This window comes from Protopterus annectens, chromosome 9.part0, assembly GCF_019279795.1.
Source record: "Protopterus annectens isolate FY-2018-M chromosome 9.part0, PAN1.0, whole genome shotgun sequence".
Taxonomy (NCBI): Eukaryota; Metazoa; Chordata; order Ceratodontiformes; family Protopteridae; genus Protopterus; species Protopterus annectens.
This window is the reverse complement of record NC_056743.1, coordinates 828979470-828999860: the sequence shown is the minus strand read 5'-3', so window position 1 is coordinate 828999860 and position 20391 is coordinate 828979470. Positions and strand designations below refer to the sequence as shown.

Below are 20391 nucleotides of genomic sequence, written 5' to 3'. Positions count from 1 at the left end.
GAGACATACCTCGCTGGACTACATGAAAAGAGACATGGAAGAGCTCTCTGATCCTGTGGCCCAGGCAGGTATGACCCTAGCCCTGAGTAGCATCCTGCCTTCGCCCAGAATGATACTACAGTATAATGACAAAAGAATTGACTTCAACAATTGCCTAAGCTTCTGGTGTCACTCAAAGGAGATCCAGTATCTGTCTGCCTGGGAAGACATGATCGACAAACCACAATGCTTTGCCAGAGATGGTCTGCACCTGGGATTCAGGTTATTGGCTAAAGCTCTTGCCGCCCCTATAGTGCCTTTTTTAGGCAAGGTTCAAAGGACAAAACCACCACCATAACAGATACAAGCATGCAAAATCTGAAGGTAATGCTACTCAATGCTAGAAGTCTAAACCTCAAAATGCACTCTCTCGAGGCACTCTTAAAAATGAAGAACATCGATATCTGCGCAGTAACTGAGACCTGGTTCAAGGCTCCAGAGAGCACCCCTGCAATACCAGGCTACAACTCTACCACACTTTTCGGCCACAAAACCAAGACCGAAACACTAAAGGTGGAGGAGTGTCCATATTCACCAAGGATATTCACACCTCCAGGCTAGTTGCCCAACACAATGCATCTGAAATTCTCCAGGTGCAACTAACACTAGGTAAGACTGCAATCCAAATTGTAGCTTGCTACAGATCCCCCACCATGCCCCAAGATTCTCACTACACCTTTCTAAACATACTGGAAAATATTAAGATACAACCAAACACACTAATACTGTGTGATTTCAACTACCCTGCCATTAAATGGAAAAGCTACTCGGGTACCAACTCCTTTTCCCAACGGTTCTTGGAATTCATAAATTCCAACACCCTGGATCAACTAATTCATTGTCCCACCAGGGGCTCCAATATCCTAGACCTGGTCATTACCAACATGGGAGATGCTCCACACCAGTGGTCACCCCCTCATTGGTCAGGTCTGACCATAAGCAAATCACCCTTGACATCCACATCCCACCCCCACCCCCCAGTAAGGAAACATCCTTAAAAAACTTCTCCAAAGCCAGCTTTATGCTACTGAAATCAGAAGTGACAAACTTCATGACACCCATGCAGACGGGATCTAAAAGTTCGACTGCAGAATCCTACACTAAGGCACTGTACGAGCACATCGACTCGTGCATGAATCATGCCATCCCAAATTGAACCAAGATGCTCTCCTCCAAAAAAGGAAGCCAATCTGGTGGTCCACTGCTATAAACAAACAATGCAACAGAAGGAAGAAACTGTTGCAGAAAAGAGGAAAATCCCAGGATGCAAAAAACTCCCTCGCCAGCCTCAGTAAGAAGCTGAGATCCCTCATAAAATCCTCAAAGGCTAGTTACAAAAATAAAATTGCCAAAGATTCCAAAGACAACCACAAGGCATTCTATAGTTATGTCAAGAATCTAAATGGCAATGCTCAGATCTGCTCTGAGCTACAACAGAATGGCATTAAATATACTGATCCCAATATCCTGGCAGATCAATTTAGTGCCAACTTCACCCCCCTCTCACCCCCTAAAGGGCCCATCTCAATACCAAAATATTGCCAAATTCTGGTAGTCATGGCCACACAGGTAGAAACCCCACTCTCCAAAGCTAAGAATACAGCATCCATGGGACCAGATGACAACCCAGGCTGTGTACTACATGAACTACAAAATGAACTGGCACCTCACCTAAGTGTCATGTTTAATCATAGCCTCACCTCAGGCTTCGTGCCCACTGAGTCGCGCACAGCTACAGTTAATCCCACCACAAGGGGGGATCCACCTTGGATCCCAGGAACTACCGTCCCATCAGTCTGACGAGCCTGATCTGCAAGGGCATGGAAAGCATTATCATGGAACTTATACACAAAGACATTAGCAAGCTTCAAACACTGGACCCCACCCAGCTTGGGTTCATGAAGTGCCGATCTTGTCTCCTGAACCTGATTGACTTCTTCGACTCAGTCTTGAGAGCTGTGGACGAGGGTAAGGCAGTCCACACAGCCTATCTGGACCTCGCCAAGGCCTTCGACAACATTCCCTCACTCTGGAATCATGGATAAACTTACTAAGCTGGGAATAATTCCCTACATCACTCTATGGGTTGCCAACTGGCTTACTGACAGAACCCAGACTGTAAAAGTAGCCGACTCCAAATCCAGCTATAGATAAGTGACAAGTGGAGTACCTCAGGGTTCAGTCCTGGGACCACTCTTGTTTGACATCTACTTCTCTGAAGTACAGGCCAACACTATGGGACTCTGGCTAACAAAGTTTGCAGATGACTGCAAACTGGGAGCCATTATTGAATCCCCAAATGATGTGGACATTCTACAAAAGGGCCTTACAGAAACAGATGCCTGGTGCCAGAGCCATGGGCTCAAGCTTAATGCCAAGAAATGTATAGTTATCCCCTTTGGAAAAAAACATGTATCCATGAATTACCACATAGGTGGCAGTACACTAAACATCGAAAGTATGATGAGAGACTTGGGGATACATGTGGACAGTGGTCTCACCTTCGATGACCACATCGCCACAACAGTCAGAAAAGCCTTCTTTGTGGCACACCTCATCACTAAGGGCTTTTTATCCAGAAAAAAGGAGGTAATTGTCCCACTGTACTCATCCCTCATTAGACCCATTATAGAGTATAATGCCCCATTTGGCATGTACCTCACAAGACATCTGCAACAGCTGGAAAGGCCACAGAAATACCTCACTAAAAGAATCACAGGCCTAAAGCAGATGCCATATGCTGACTGTCTAAAAAAAACTCCAGCTATACTCTGTGGCATATCGTCTACTCAGAGGCGATCTCTGCTTAACATACAATACCATGTCAAACCCTGAGCTGTTGGACATGCTCCACTCAAAGAAATCCCAATCCCTCAGAGCCACACACTCCAGGGATCTAAACCTTGTCATCACAATAAACAAAACATGCTGGAGGGATAGGTTCCTGACCAAGAGACTCCCCATACTCTGGAATAAGACTGCCCATCTGTATGGGTTATGTATATCTGCAGTGGCTTAGTGGTAAATCACATTGGCTATGTTGTGCAGGCTCCTGGGTTTGAGCCTTGCAGGGGCTGTTTAATTTGGGGTTGAGAGGGTGGCCTAATGGTTAAGGTGTTTGCCTTACAAACACAAGGTGCAGGGTTTGAGTCTCACAAGGGATAATTGGCTAGGCTTAAAATGGCTCGCAAGAGCAGGTAGCTTAGTACTAATCTATGAACCTATGAACCTATACATGTCAAGCAGAGCACCTCCTTGGCCCTCTTCAAAAGGGACCTTGATGATTGGATGGGAGATGGGGAAATTCACCCCTGGGATCATGTCAGTTGCCCTGCTAGACAGGGGTCCAGGTAAGTAAATATTGTGGGAAGAAATATCCAGGGAATTGTTATGGCTAGGCTTGTATAGGCCCTAGGGCCACTAGCCTAGTACCAGCCTATGAACATATTAATACAACTTAGGACAAGGCGTTTGAGATCAGATTATATGAGAAGTATATCTAAGAATACGGTGTTCAGAGAAATATTTTAACGTGTAAGGTTCCAAATGTTATCGCAAGAAATGCTTAGGCGAGGGAGATGGGTGAAAGGTAAGGGAGTTTAACCTTACTGGGTTGTATGGGACAAGCACTATGCTTCTGTAGCAGTAAAACAGGCAATATATTCAAAAATACCTACACTGTGGTTCAAAATACACTGTTTGCTAATAATTCAGTTTGATGGTTACTTGTGCTGGGCAATGGTCAGCAGGCACTTAATGGTACAGTGAGAAAGAGCAGGCAGTAACAAGCATGCACCTTTTCTCCATGTGTTGGTCAGAAAGGCATAGATCCATATCCGCCAAGTGGGACATGTATCCAAAATATCCATATCATACTTGTGCACTTAACTGGGCAGCCGAAGCATCCATTTTTATCAGAGACAATAATACTTAGTGATACTTCACAAGCAGCCGAAGCACCCATTGTTATCAGAGACAGTAATACTTAATGATACTCCACAAGCAGCAGAAGCATCCATTGTTATCAGTGACTGTAATACTTTGTGATACTCCACAAGCAGCCGAAGCATCCATTATCAGTGACAGTAATACTTAGTGATACTTCACAAGCAGCCGAAGCACCCATTGTTATCAGAGACAATAATACTTAATGATACTCCACAAGCAGCAGAAGCATCCATTGTTATCAGTGACTGTAATACTTTGTGATACTCCACAAGCAGCCGAAGCATCCATTATCAGTGACAGTAATACTTAGTGATACTTCACAAGCAGCCGAAGCACCCATTGTTATCAGAGACAATAATACTTAATGATACTCCACAAGCAGCAGAAGCATCCATTGTTATCAGTGACAGTAATACTTAGTGATACACCACAAGCAGCCGAAGCATCCATTGTTATCAGAGACAATAATACTTGATACTCCACAAGCAGCCGAATCATCCATTGTTATCAGTGACGGTAATACTTTGTGATACTCCACAAGCAGCCGAAGCATCCATTATCAGTGACAGTAATACTTAATGAAACTCCACAAGCAGCCGAGGCATCTATTGTTATCAGAGACGATACTTAGTGATATCCCACAAGTAGCCGAAGCATCCATTGTTATCAGAGACAGTAATACTTAGTGATACTCCACAAGCAGCGGAAGCATCCATTGTTATTGACAGTAATACTTTGTGATACTCCACAAGCAGCCGAAGCATCCATTATCAGTGACAGTAATACTTAGTGATACTCTACAAGCAGCCGTAGCATCCATTGTTATCAGTGACAGTAATACTTTGTGATACTCCACAAGTAGCTGAAGCATCCATTATCAGTGACAGTAATACTTGGTGATACTCCACAAGCAGCCAAAGCATTTATTCCTATCGGAGACAATACTTAGTGATATTCCACAAGCAGCTGAAGCATCCATTGTTATCAGAGACAGTAATACTTAGCGATACTCCACAAGACTGAGCATTCAGGTACTAAATAATGCAGAGTAAAAGAGGCTCTAAAATTATAGAGGGAAAACATGAGTAAAATGCTTTCTCACTATCTAGTCAAGATACAGAAGTCTGGCTGGTCTGTTTACAAATGCATCTCCAGAGAACACTACAACAAAAGATTGCTGTTGTCTAAAATTCCCCATCCAACAGTATATTAGCCATTAAGCCCCTAAATGATTTTATGTAATAACATGCAGATTTTATTAAAAAATGTACACACTTATTCGACACAGCAATAGGATGCTATAACACTTTAGTTTGCTCTCTCTTTTTTTTGACTTCAGATTAAAAACAAAACAAAAAAAAATTTAAAAATCCAGAATGACTTTTTTACAGCATGGCAGTCCGCTCAGAGCTGGCATATTTCCAGAGTTTCTTAGTGTCTACATGCCTTAATTTCCTTTCATCTCACTCACCTTTTCAACCTTTGTCTCTTCTTGGGGAAAATATTCTGTCACTCGTTAAGTCACCATTTCTCTCCTAGAAATACATCTATGTCAGAGTGGATATAGGCCAAAGTCCTTACTAAGCATTTTTGGGAAAAATATTAGGAAAGAACGGTCTCTTCATAGTTCAGTGATGAGCATAGACTGATTATTTAAATTAAACACTGTTGTGGGAAGGCTCACAGTAACATGATATAACACAATCTAAATGCAGTGAGAACTTATTAGAGTTATGTTTCTTGATTTATGTAAAGCACGTGACACTTTTCACCACCCCTTTTTATCAAAGAGCTTAGGGACTATAAACGGACAGTAAGTCCATCGATTGATTTAAGTCTAACATGACAACAAACCTTTCAGAATACTTGAGTCCCCCATCCTACTGTATTAATACCCCTAATTCTAAAATAATAACCCAATTCTTTCATGTTAATAACCCCATTCCCACCGTATACGAAAATGTCCAACAGGTATCTGTACTAGGACCCCTGGCATTATGATTTCTTTTTTTTTATAATTTTCATCTAATTCCATAAGAATTACATCAAGAGAATTCTCTCCATCAGTGATTTGATCATCTGTAGCTCAATCTATTCTCCTTTCAGTTTGTCTATATATCAAAAAAAGACTGCTACATTTAAAATATGCTGACACAAATCTCACAGTACTGTACTTTTTCAATACTAAATCTGTTATTCTGTAAAAAAAAAAAAAATCCACTGTTTTTTTTTTTTTAGCTGGTAACCTGCCACTATCCTTTCCTCTCTCAAATGATTTGTACAACACAGATATAGTAATTCAGGTCCCTCCCCCACCCCAATCATGTATGGTTTATGAGAGTTAAGTGACTACATACCTGATATATATAATAGTTAATAACATTTATATATTATTTTTAATGCTTTAGCTCCTGACTGAAACCATAACATGGTGTGCAGTTAACTAACCATACCAGTTCTGGTCTTTCAGTATATTTATACATATGAAGCTAGTTAATATACATACAATAATAAGCTATTCCTTCACCATTAGTATGGCATATTTTCAACTTTCATGCAGGCTATCCTATTATGTTCGTATTATATGGTGGTGTGGACTTGAATGAAACATTGCCATGCTGAAATTGTGGCATGGTGACAATTGAAAAAATGGATTTTTCTATGAACATACATAAGAAAAATGATGCTGTGTTTTCTGTTAGCACCGGATATACACCAGTATTTGAAATTTATAAAACTGAAGTTAATGCCTTTCTACATAATCTGAGATGAAGTGCTCCTTTGGAATAACCCTGTTTTTGCTGAAAATGGTGTATCTGCTTCTTGGTACAAATATCCTACAGCCAACTTGACTTCTCAGAACTACATAATCAGACCTTCTCATATGTTTTTCACATAACAAAGTCTGTACCGTATCATTGCAGTGACTGCTGGCAGTATAGGCCTACATTTTTAATTTTTTTTTCATTTTATTTACAGAAATGTGTGTATTTCTTCATTAATTCCAGAATATTCAGTAGAGAAGCATTGTTTACACTCTCATACAGCAGACATCTTCTTTTGCCCCACTTACTGCTTTCATTGGCCTTGCCTATAACCAAATGCGCTTTGTGCTACCTTGTTCTTTTTTACTGCTGCACTTATTTTATTCACTCCGTTCACTATTACAACAATGTTTTCCTTATCTTCCTCTTTGCTTTGAACAGTTAGGTTCATCCTGATCCTTTCACTTCTCCTCCTGTAAATGTTTTATGCTGCCTCTGCTGCCTGTTTTTTTTTTTTTTTTTTTTGCACGTTGCTGTTAAGTTACTAACATTTCTGATATACACCTTGGATCATCAAATACCTTCTACTGTACCATTTTAGTTGAGTTCCCATCTTTGCTGTAACAGCTCAATTTGCAATAGCCCAAGTCTTTCCTATAAACATTCTTCCTTTCAAACACAATTAGCTTTCTTTAAATGCAACACTTTTTTTTATTTAAAATTAACTTTTTAAATGTCTTCCTCTGTTGAAGGACAGCTAACTAAACTAGAACTCCTTACCAGAAGAGGTTCTTACTCCACTACATCCCAGACTTAGATAAAATAGATATTAGAAAATGAATGAAGAAATGTCCATCTTCTGATATCAAAGCAGACTTGCAATATGCCATTGCCCAACCCCCATGTCCTTCCCTTATGATTTAAAGACTAAGTGTTGACAATGTGTTGAAAATTGTGTTGGGGAATACCCTCCCAACCCAGTGTTCTTCACTCGTACCATCATGACTAAGCATTAGTGATTTGCACAGATGTCCAGTGGCCATTACCTGTCCCAGAGACTTTCACTCATAGCTTCATGACTAAGCATTATGTTTAAAAGCCAAAACTAATGAGGAGACAGATATCCACAGTCTGGGGCAGATTTTAATTATTTCTCTCACAGACGTAGATAATTGCTAGAATAGCAGGTTTTGCATTAGCATTCATTTACTGAAGGCTATGAAACTCAAATATCTCTTTATTTACAAATTGCAGTCCTCCTTGGTTTGCCAGAAAACCACACATTTTCTGAGGAAAAGAACAAAAATATAAAGCTAAAATCTGGACAGCTGAGAGGTGTGCTGCTTGAAAAAGCATTCATAGTATGTTCAGATGTTTGGAGGACTGTTACCAAATGCTCTATAATCTACTTCTTCATCACTACCAGCAGTGATTTATCTTTGGAATTTGACATAAGAAGCACCTGGTAGGTTAACATAACCACTGTTCTATCATATTTTTTTCTTGCATTCTACATGAGATCTGCCAGCTCTCTACCTATCTGAATGACTAAAATGCAGAGCAGAGCATTCCTAAACCACAAGCCATCCTTTTCTCTTAGACAACTGCACTTATAGATCTCTAACTCTGTGATCATTCTGCAGGAAACATACAAAATGGTGATCAGAAGATCACAAATAGATGTTTCACTGAAATCAGTGCTTCATGTGGAAAGCAAGCCTCTACACCTCCCCATTAAGGGGATCATATCATCTCTAGTGTTATCATTATGCAGATAAAAAGTATTTGCCTTCATCCTTTCTTCAGTGCCTTTGGAATAGAGAGCTTACATTGCCAAAAGAGTGGGCTTGTATTCCTCTGATTCTGACCACTTCTTTTTCAGTAAAAGGAAAGGATTCGCTGTCTCTGCTGACGCATTCTCTAGCCTGTCTCTAAGTACTATAATCAGTCAGTTGATGATGATGCCAACTGTAGATCCAGGTGATTAGAAGGAAAAGCTGAAACTTCTCTTATCCATAAAAATGAAATATCTGTTAAGTATATGAATTGTTAGCAACTGTATATAGCTACACCTTATTCCATGGTTTTGCAACCTGTATTATTTTATCACTGAACTAATTAAAACATTCAGAACAATCCACGTGCCAAAGTGACCTGATATGGGGGCAGGTGTTACATCTGTTTTGCAAAAGCCTAACACCAATACCTTAAGGAATAGCCCATTCCAAAATTTATAGAAATATCAGTGGTCCTCTTGTTCTTTTATATTTCATTATAAACAGAACTGCATGCTTCAGGCTTTGTGAATACATCAGTGAAAATATCTTAAGTGTTAAGTGTTCCCTTTGTAAATAATCTATAAACCTTCTCAAAGAACTTGAGGAATGGTTAACTCTCTGAGTATCAGAAGTCCCAGAATATACCAGTTGCAACTATATCAATATACTTAATTTCAAATATTAAAACATTTTTTTAAAGTACATTTGCTCAGATTATTTAACCATCTCTGCATGCATATTGCGTTCTGATATTTAAATATTTGACTTGCTGAGTAAAACACATTGAGAAAATATGGACTTATTAAGTAGTCTTGAGCTGTATGGACTTAAGTAGTCTTGCGATGTATGTATTATTGACTGTACCCATTCTGTAAAAGGGTGGCAGATCTTAACTCTGACTCATCCACCAATATGTATGGACAAAAAAAGTACAACGCCTTAGTCTGCCAAATTCCTCTTATATCATTCAGGGCACATATGTCAAACGCCTTAGCCAAATCAATGTCTTTATCATGAAGTGCATCGTCTCTGCTTCACAGTCTCCTGATCTCTTACTCAATGTTCAGGCATTCTGTATTCTTAGACTCTGCTATTATCGGCCAGTATTTTATTGTGGCTATAATACTGAAAAAAAAAAAAAAAACTCCTTGTGCCATCTGTAATCAAACAAAACATCTCACTGCTGATGCTCTTTGCTTAAACGGGCCCAGTTGTTTGTGGCTTTAATCTGCCCCCCTCCTTCCTCCTCATTTTATGTCTCGTATCTCTTCGAAACTTTGGATGAATAGGAGCAGGGAGTCTTGTCTGTGGAGGCAGTGAATCTGTTTGTGATTGAAGTCTGTTTCTTTTCAAGTTCATCTTGCCAGCTGCTACATCTATTTGAATTCAATTAATTTCCTCTTCATTCAGATATTCAAGGTGATATTCTTTCAGGTTCATAGGTTTTTACTAAGCTTAGAGCCAAGGAATCCATCAAGAAGTTTTGCCACATAACTTCTATTGATGGGAGAGTAACAGTGCCCCCATTATGGAGATTTTCCTCATATATTTCACATGAAAATTTTGAATCTCCTATCCAGTCATCCAAATCAGTTTTAAAGCTAGGAAAGTACTCTGCTTGATAGGTAAGGGACACCTATTCCACAAATGGGGAATATGTTGGGTTAGGTACCTGTTACTCCATTTGGTGGTGGTGATATGATAGTATAGGTTTATGTCCCTACTATGTATATTTGCTTTACCACTGGTTGAATTTAGATGGAGTCATTCATAGCATAGGAGGCTCTGCAGAGATCACCCCCCTTAGGAGTCTATTTGACACTTAGTAGTGGGACAGAGCTTTAAATTAATAGAATAGCTAAGTATACTGACACCTGAGATTGTCTTGGTGGAGAAGCATTGAGGTTACGTGAGTTGGTTAGTTACTTAACAAGGTACTTATCAAAGAAGAAGTACATACAATGAAGACCAAGTAAGGGCAGAATAAAGTGTGAGTAGAACTTATTTGCGCCTGAAAGAGAGGAGAAGCTGTGTAACATAGAAGGATTATCTAACCATCAGAGAAATGGTAGTCAAAAAAGAGTCTGTCAACAAAGCTACCCAAGTACCTGATGACTTTGTCAGATTTAAGTGGAATGTTATCTATATTGTAAGCAGAAATAACACTAGATTTGCCAAAGCAAGCTGTTCTAGATTTATTGGAATTGAAGATAAACCTATAATTAACATACAGAGCATTTGTTTTATCTAGTCCTTATTGGATAATGTGATTATCAAAATTGGATTTGATAAATGAGTCCAGTTTCCAATCATCAGCAAACTTGGTTTGCAGTAATTCAGCTCTTTGACCTAGAGGGACAAAGCCCTGACCGTGGCAGAGTAGACCTAACTTCAGTTAGCTGCTTGGGTACCTGTAGGAGCTGGATAAGGGATCATCTGCCATTTCTTCCATGCTGTGGGGCAGCTCTGCCTCTCATCATTAGTGAGGGAGGTTGACGTAATGGTTAAGGTGTTTACCTTACAGACACAAGGTGCAGCGTTTGAAACTCACATGGCACAATTGTCTGAGCTTAAAATGGCTCACAAAGCAGTTAGCCTAGTACTAATCTATGAACCTATGACACCTATTGAGATTTGCACCTAGTAAAGCCTGAGCCTATCAAGCCCACATACTGCACTTGCATTATTAGTTGAGGGGAAATCAGTGTCCCCCTCAGAAAACAGCAATAGTGGAGTTCAGAAGAGGTGCTGAGAAATGTTCCTAGGAAGAGAGGGTAAGGCATCTAATGAAACCAGGAGGCTGTTTCATTCCTTACCACTCAACACCCATCAAGAAGCAGGGGGTGATTACGATTTCCAGTCAGGAATTAATGGGCTGTAGAGCTCTCACTTAGCCTTTGAATGTCCAACTCCTAATCCCACTGCAAAGAATGAGCCAATTGGATGCAGGCTGGGGAAAAACATCCGGTGAGATCCTACAGGAGTGCAAAAAACATCCGGTGAGATCCTACAGGAGTGCAAAAAACATCAGGTGAGATACTACACGTGAGCAAAACAAAAAAACTTGATTAGCCTTTGTCCATTATATCGGCTATTATGACAGAGAAGTATATATCAAGGAAAATGATGCCCAAGAGAGAACCCTATGGGGCATTGCTGGAGAAAATGTTCTCTTGTAGAGCAAATACCCTGACCTTAATGGTAATGATTCTATCAAATAGGAAGTTAACTATTCAGCAAACTTTGTATGGGTTCATGCTGAGATGGGAGAACTTACGAATAATTTCAACAGAGAGTAAGTGTCAAAGGCTTTGACAAGTCCAGGGAGGCTGTGTGGACTGTATACATACCCCTTACCAACAACCTCGGTGACCCTTTCAAAAAACTAAGCCATGCTGAACAGGCATGATCTGCCTTTTAGAAAGCTTAATTAGGCTATAATGCATTCTATAGCTTTGTAAATGATACGAGTGAGTCTAATAAGCCTGTAACTGCTTGGCTCTTTCTTCTTTCTCATTTATTGGAAGGCCGTCACTGAAGAGTAAATACTGTTGTTAAACTTGATATACTGAGTCACGTTTTCACTTGTGAGCCGTTTGTAATATTACTAGTTCCTTCCGCAGGAGATAAAGATCTCCAACAATTGTGCCGTTTCCAATAGGAAGCATTAAAATTCCTACTAATATTTTACTCCTGTTTACTGGAGTCGGAGAAGGAATTTTTTAAGCAGCCCACAAATCGATTGCTTACAATGCATGAAGTAAGATTAGAAAAGCCTTGGCTAATCTTTGCCGTCTGTTTTATATACAGTCAGATATACACACTACAAGGTACTTTCTGAAGATACATTAAAAAAGGGATATTACTTACCAAACGCACAATTTTCTCTTCTGTATTTTGAGAAGCAGTTATTCTTTCTTCGTGTTTCTTCTGCTGCTCTTCAAGCTCATGGATCCTGTTAAAGTGCACAGTTTACATGAGTGCTTACAAAGGTCACCATGTGACGATACAAAACCAGTCAAAATACTCTTCATTTGTTCACTCATTTTTCACAGAATAAAACTCATCAGCAGAAAGTGTTCTATTCTGGACACTGAGCCCAGATAATAAAGAAATATGGTCTAATGCTACAGGGACTCTGTATTTCTAAATCTGATAAACAGCATGTTTAATGGTCTGAGACATTTAACCTTTGTGGAAAGGATGCTGAGATGTGAACTCCTCACTATGAGAACAAACCATTTATTCATTTACATTTCTGATAACTTCAAAGGTCCGACTGTATATTTAGCATTTTCATCACAGGCACAAGGAGAAAATTTCCAAAAATAAACAGTATTCTACAAAACTACTGTATAAACAAAGATTAAAGGCAGAACTGTTATTTTACATTAACAATTCCATTGCAAGTTGTATCTTGTTTGCACTTTCATAGCCCCACAAATCAGTCATATCATCACATTACAATGTTTTAAGGAATCAATTGGAACACCCACTAGAAAAAGCAAACTGTAGTATACAAATAATCCTAGACAAACTTGTCAACAAAGATAAATAAACGTTACCTCTCAATAATCAAATTTTATTAGATGATTATGCAAGAACTAGTAACACAGATGACTAACCTTTCAGGTTAACAAATTAGGAGTGAAAAACTGTTTTTAGTGGGTTTTTTTTTTTTTTTTTTTTAATAATCAGTTAAATCTAACCTAAATATCCACTCCACAAGAGTACGTTTGAAGCTACATACGCATTTATTTGGCTATTTACTGCCATCATTAAATTCTTTATTGTATTAATTCAGTTAGATACCTTGCCTGCTGTGTATATGAGTGTATTGCTGTTGTAAGGAGTCAATGCATCATTGAAGTTGAGAATAAGGCTAGATTTTAAAAGATTAGTTATTATTTAAATTCAGCTAAGGCATTAGTTCTCCTATGCTACCTAATAAAGTTTATTCATTGACACAACATTTATTTATTTTTGCATGTGTTTTTTAATGCTACAGTTACTAACACACAGTCCCTGGGATTCAGACAGGCATACTATAATGTAAAAACCTTAACCCTGAATGTTTCCATATTGCAGAAAGCCTGAGCAATTCAAACAATGCTCTCCTAATATCCTCTTCATCAGGTGGTGGCTGTAACCTAGAGGGCAGTCTTGCTGGAAAAAAAGTCATGCAAACGTGTCAGTCCAGGGGAATGGCTAATGTTAATTAGACCTCAGAAATTCTGTGACTCGCTTTAACTCTGCTCAGTTATTCTTTTGCATGGAGGAAAATGTGTGCACTTGTCTTTTAATGGTGTACATCAATTCATCATGTTGGGATTGTTCTGGCTCGTACAGTAACTACAGATAACTAAAACATAGCTGTAAGTGTATATTTGTACAAACAAAAGCTGGCTCAGGCAGATCCATGGTGAAACTACAATTTATTAAACTTAAATAAACAAAATTAGAAAAAGATTATTGCTGAATGTTGGATAAAAGGAATGCACTGTTTTCATGCAGGGTGTGTGTGTATTGACCAATGACGTTGATTTTGAGTGTATTTAAACAGGGCAAATGTATAAGATTATCTGATGAAGTTCATAAGAAGTGAATGAAAGCGCTAATCTCTTTTTTATTGTATTTATTTAAGTTCAATAAATTATAGTTTTACCGTGGATCTGCCTGAGCCAGCTTTTGTTTGGACTTTGTACATGGTCTTTGTGTGTGTGTGTGTGTGTGTGTGTGTGTCTGTGTGTGTGTGTGTGTGTGTGTGTGTGTGTGTGTGTGTATATGCATGTGTGTGTGTGTGTGTGTGTGTGTGTGTGTGTATGTGTGTGAGGTATGTGTGTGTTTATTTGTGTGTTGGGTTGTGTCTACTCTACCTCACTGCATGGGCTGTTAGGGACAATATGGTCAGTTCTGACAGTGCACTGTTCATTTCAGATGCACAGTAATTATCCACTATTGAGGTGTCCCTCCCTACAGCTTTATCTTGTATCTGAATTTGAAGATTCTTTGCATCTCACTAATTGACTAATCCATGTAATACAATTAGCAAGGGCAGAGAGAATGTTTCAGAAACCCCCAGTTTTATTTACATCATTTCTTTTCAACATTGTATAATGAGGAACATAATTATTTTTTTTTCAAATTTTAATGGTCTTTTCTCAGCATGTAACACTGAAGCAGACATGCTACCTATATTTGGATATTGTTAGTATATATTTCCTGTTTGGTACTTTATGTTGGACCAGCTCAAAAGCAACATGTAATAAATGTACATTTATCAAGATACAGGCATATTTGGCAACAAACACTGTACCTTGAGTCTGTTAGGTGAACACCTCAACCTCTATGCTGATTCCTAACCCCTTAGGCTGTATTTGAAGTCAATTACAGGGAACCTCTCAAAGGGAATGGTTAAGAAATATATAAATGTATTAACATTACTGGCTGTCAGTCAGTGCAGCGGATTAATGTTTGCAAGCTGTTTCCTGCAGTTCAGGGTTTGATTTCAATCAGCTTTCATTTCCCTATCATTTGACTGTTATTCCTAGGTTACCCCTGAATAGGGATACTTGGGACCAGTATGGCCTTAGCTGGTTAAAAAAAATGTAAAATTTAAAAAGGCTTAGTGATTCTTATAAGCTGGAGTACCACACAATTAATTCATTTTAAAGAATATTAATTATCCATATCAACATTATGATAGGAACCCAGCCACTGGGGATGCACAAGCCAGTGCATTTCTTTGTGCCGGTCCCAAGCCCAGATAAATGGGGAGGGTTGCGTCAGGAAGGGCATCCGGCGTAAAACTTCTGCCAAAAATTACTGATGCGGAGAACTTTCCATAATTGCATACCGGATCGGTCGAGGCCCGGGTTAACAACGACTGCCACCAGTACTGTTAGCCAACAGGGTGCTGGCGGAAATTGGGCTACTGTTGGCCGAAGGAGAAGAGGAGGGCGAAGGCAAGCCCGAAGGCAGGAAGATAGGAGGAAGGTTAGGAGTGTAGCAGTGAGGGTAGGAACTTTGAATGTTGGCAGTATGACTGGTATAGGAAGAGAGCTAGCTGATATGATGGAGAGAAGGAAGGTTGATATATTGTGCGTGCAAGAGACCAGATGGAAGGGAAGTAAGGCCAGGTGTTTAGGAAACGGGTTCAAATTGTTTTATCATGGTGTGGATGGCAGGAGAAATGGGGTAGGGGTTATACTAAAGGAACAATATGCCAAGAGTGTTTTAGACGTGAAGAGAGTGTCTGACAGAGTGATGTTTATGAAGCTCGAAATTGATGGTGTAATGATGAATGTTGTTAGTGCATATGCTCCACAAGTTGGGTGTGCGATGGATGAGAAAGAGAAATTTTGGAGTGAGTTGGATGAAGTTGTGGTGAGTGTACCCAAGGGTGAGAGACTAGTGATTGGAGCGGACTTTAATGGGCATGTTGGTGAAGTGAACAAAGGGGATGAGGAAGTGATGGGTAGGTATGGTGTTAAGGAGAGGAATGGAGAAGGTCAGATGATTGTGGATTTTGCGAAAAGGATGGACATGGCTGTGGTGAATACGTATTTTAAGAAGAGGCTGAAGCATAGGGTGACGTACAAGAGTGGAGGAAGATGCTCACAGGTTGATTATATATTATGTAGGAGGGCCAGTCTGAAGGAGATTGGAGACTGTAAAGTGGTGGCAGGGGAAAGTGTAGTTAAGCAGCATAGAATGGTGGTATGTAGAATGACATTGGTGATCAAGAAGAGGAGGAGGAGTGTGAAAGCTGTGCCAAGGATTAAATGGTGGAAGTTAAAAAAGGGTGATTGTAAAGTGGAGTTTAGGGAAGAGTTAAGACAGGCACTGGGAGGCAGTGGAGAGTTACCGAATAGCTGGGTAACTACAGCAGAACTAGTAAGGGTGACTGCTAGAAAGGTGCTTGGTGTGACATCTGGACAGAGGAAGGAGGATAAGGAGACCTGGTGGTGGAATGAGGAAGTACAGGAGAGTATACAGAGGAAGAGGCTGGCGAAGAAGAAGTGGGATTGTCAAAGAGATGAAGAAAGTAGACATGAGTATAAGGAGATGAGGCGCATGGCAAAGAGAGAAGTGGTGAAAGCTAAGAATACGGCGTATGGAGAGTTGTATGAGAGACTGGACACTAAAGAGGGAGAAAAGGACCTGTACCGATTAGCAAGACAGAGGGACAGAGCTGGGAAAGATGTGCAGCATGTAAGGGTGATAAAGGATAGTGAGGGAAAGGTACTCACAAGAGAGGAGAGTGTGTTGAGTAGATGGAAAGAGTATTTTGAGAGGCTGATGAATGAAGAGAATGAGAGAGAGAGAAGGTTGGATGATGTGGGGATAGTGAATCTGGAAGTGAAACAGATTAGCAAGGAGGAAGTAAGGGCAGCTATGAAGAGGATGAAGAATGGAAAGGCTGTTGGCCCAGATGACATACCAATGGAAGCATGGAGGTGCTTAGGAGAAATGGCAGTGGAATTTCTAACTAGATTGTTTAATGAAATTTTGGAAAGTCAGAGGATGCCTGAGGAGTGGAGAAAAAGTGTTTTGGTACCTATCTTTAAGAATAAGGGTGATGTGCAGAGCTGCAGTAACTACAGAGGGATAAAACTGATTAGTCACAGCTTGAAGTTATGGGAAAGAGTAGTGGAAGCAAGGTTAAGAAGGGAGGTGATGATTAGTGATCAGCAGTATGGTTTCATGCCAGGAAAGAGCACTACAGATGCAATGTTTGCTCTGAGAGTGTTGCTGGAGAAATACAGAGAAGGTCAGAAGGAGTTGCATTGTGTCTTTGTAGACTTGGAGAAAACATATGACAGGGTGCCTAGAGAAGAGTTGTGGTATTGTATGAGGAAGTCGGGAGTGGCAGAGAAGTATGTAAGAGTGGTACAGGATATGTACGAGGGTAGTGTGACAGTGGTGAGGACTGCAGTGGGAGTGACAGATCCGTTTAAGGTGGAGGTGGGATTACATCAAGGATCAGCTCTGAGTCCTTTCTTATTTGCAGTGGTGATGGACAGGTTGACAGATGAAATCAGACAGGAGGCCACGTGGACTATGATGTTTGCAGATGACATTGTGATCTGTAGTGAGAGTAGGAATCAGGTTGAGGAGACTCTGGAGAGGTGGAGATATGCTCTAGAGAGCAGAGGAATGAGGGTCAGCAGGGCTAAGACAGAATATATGTGTGTAAATGAGAGGGAGGGTAGAGGAATGGTGAGGATGCAGGGAGTAGAGTTGGTAAAGGTGGACGAGTTTAAGTACTTGGGATCAACAGTTCAGAGTAATGGTGAATGTGGAAGAGAGGTGAAGAAGAGAGTACAGGCAGGGTGGAATGGGTGGAGAAGAGTGTCAGGAGTGATTTGTGACAGACTGGTATCAGTAAGAGTGAAAGGGAAGGTCTACAAGAGTGTAGTGAGACCAGCTATGTTATATGGGTTGGAGACAGTGGCATTGACAAAAAGGCAGGAGTCAGAGCTGGATGTGGCAGAGTTAAAGATGTTAAGATTTGCAATCGGTGTGACTAGGATGGATAGGATTAGGAATCAGTATATTAGAGGGTCAGCTCATGTTGGACAGTTTGGAGACAAAGCAAGAGAGACGAGATTGCGTTGGTTTGGACATGTGCTGAGGAGGGATGATGGGTATATTGGGAAAAAGATGCTAAGGATGGAGCTGCCAGGTAAGAGGAATAGAGGAAGGCCTAAGATAAGGTTTATGGACGTGGTGAGAGAGGACATGCAGGCGGTTGGTGTGACAGAGCAAGATGCAGAGGATAGGAAGAAATGGAAAGAGATGATCCGCTGTGGCGACCCCTAACGGGAAAAGCCGAAAGAGAATGATGATCAACATTATGATAGGCTATATTACTGAATAATATGTATTTATTCAGAGTCCTATCTTTCACCAAAGTGCAGTTGTTGGAATTACATTTCACCAATCCCAACTCCCTGAAATGTCAGCCTCTGGACTACATAGGTACAAGTACTATTCTCACCCTTTTTAGCTTTTTGTTTTCTTCTGGTTGAGTGGCCATTATACCCTCAACTGTAATTCATCGCAAGGAATGTTCGTTAATCTGAGTCTTAAAAAGTCTGTGTTCCTTCTTGCCCCACATTGAAAGGATTGCCACACATTTAGGGGAATTGTTTTGACAGATTATCCATGATAGATAATATTGACTCATATTAATAAAGCAAAAGAATTTGTGACAAGTATAAAGTAAAACATTTTAAGTATCCTGTGAGATTCCTTCTTCTAGTTGTTAGTAAGGGTTGATAATTTGTTTGACATTGTGAAAGGTAATGTTCCACACTATGGAGATGGAATGGTTGAGAGTTATAGTAACCGTGGAGTTATGTAAGAGAGAGAATGGAAGATTCACAAGAAGTTGCCCCTGCGAAAAAATGATTTTAAACTTGATATCATCTGTAATTTTAGTGGTGCATTGTTTGCCATGAGTTGGTTAATATCAAATACACATAGCAGATCTCTATTTGCTTCTTCATTTCTTTATATGTTAACTAGATTTTAGGCTTTGTTATTACGTTATGTTGCTATTTCTTGTGTTTGAAGGTGTTAAAGTGTGATGTTCAAAGATACCATTCATTTCAAAACAGGCAATAAAATATGTGAGCAATTGATAACTCTTGATACATGTTCTGGCAGCAGTAGATTTAGTTCAGTGTTAAAATATGATGATGTATTTTCCATTTAAGTTTATTATTGTTAGCCATGTAGGAGCACAAGTCCAAAGACCTTTTCAGGCTGACTCAGGCCACGTGTCATGAAAATGACATTCTGACAAAATGAATAAACTGCAATAAACAAATCATAGTCGTTTGTGTCATAACAAGCGAATTAAAGCTCTTGCAAGCACTAACAAATTCAGTTCATTATGAGATACTATGGTGTTTCACATAGACTCCAATGTGTATCAAGTTAGGAAAACAGCACAACAGGTGCATATATTTAAACCTGGCATTCAGTTCTTAATTAAACACATGTTCATACAATCAGACTTGGCAATATACACTTCGATTCTTCATTAAACACAGAAAGGAGAGTAAATCTGAAAGAAGATCCATAATTCTTACAGTACAATCAATGGTTCATTAAGTGATCAAAGGATACTAGTGCTCATGAGTGAGAAGTTATGGGGAGTGGGGAGAACTTACATTTCTAAATGTGTATAAAACTGTAAGAGCAATATTCACTACTAGTTGGTCGTCATCTGGGGATTATTAATGTACACAAGACAGAGCAAAGGATTGGGAAACATGATGAGAAATAATAGCCAGATGCAAAGGTATGTAAAAAAGTAGAAGTAATAAGTAAACTATTTAGGTGAGAAAGGTAGGGCAGTTTCAGTTACTAACAGAAGGGTAAAAAACAGTACGAAGCAGTTCAAAGGGCACTTGAATATGTAATGACAGACATTATAGCAGCTAGTATGGTTTATTATGATTCTTAGAGAGAGAATTTGAGTTATTCAGGTGTACTGATGGACTGAGCCATATGAAATAACACAAAGTAATCTATTACTATACTACATTATGATATGAATGGGTGCGTTTGTTTTCAAAGAGTTACTGTTGTGTATGCAAAGTTTAATTGTAGATATTAATATGAGTAATTATCATTGAAATTGGACAAGAAAGAAGATACAAAGAAGTGTCAGAAGCAATTTTATAGAACTTGTAGAATAAAAATAATGACTGTGGAGCAAGTGGACTGTCCCAATTATCCGGACAGGTGGAGAAGCCAGATAAATGACTGAGTGATTTGAATGGATAGTAACAGTAAATACGAGGGAGTTGTGAATTTCTAATGAGATGTGAAATATTGCCATAGTG

The 20391-nt window shown here is 39.6% G+C and overlaps 1 protein-coding gene across 2 annotated transcripts in view; it reads right to left on the bottom strand.

Moving 5' to 3' along the window:
- Positions 1–20391, bottom strand: part of LOC122811573 (ras GTPase-activating protein nGAP-like) — a 580578-nt gene that overhangs the window by 40587 nt on the left and 519600 nt on the right. For both annotated transcript variants that reach the window (XM_044083499.1, XM_044083500.1), the window contains one exon: positions 12401–12485. In XM_044083499.1, coding sequence (XP_043939434.1) covers positions 12401–12485 — 85 coding nt within the window. The remainder of the gene's footprint in view (positions 1–12400; positions 12486–20391) is intronic.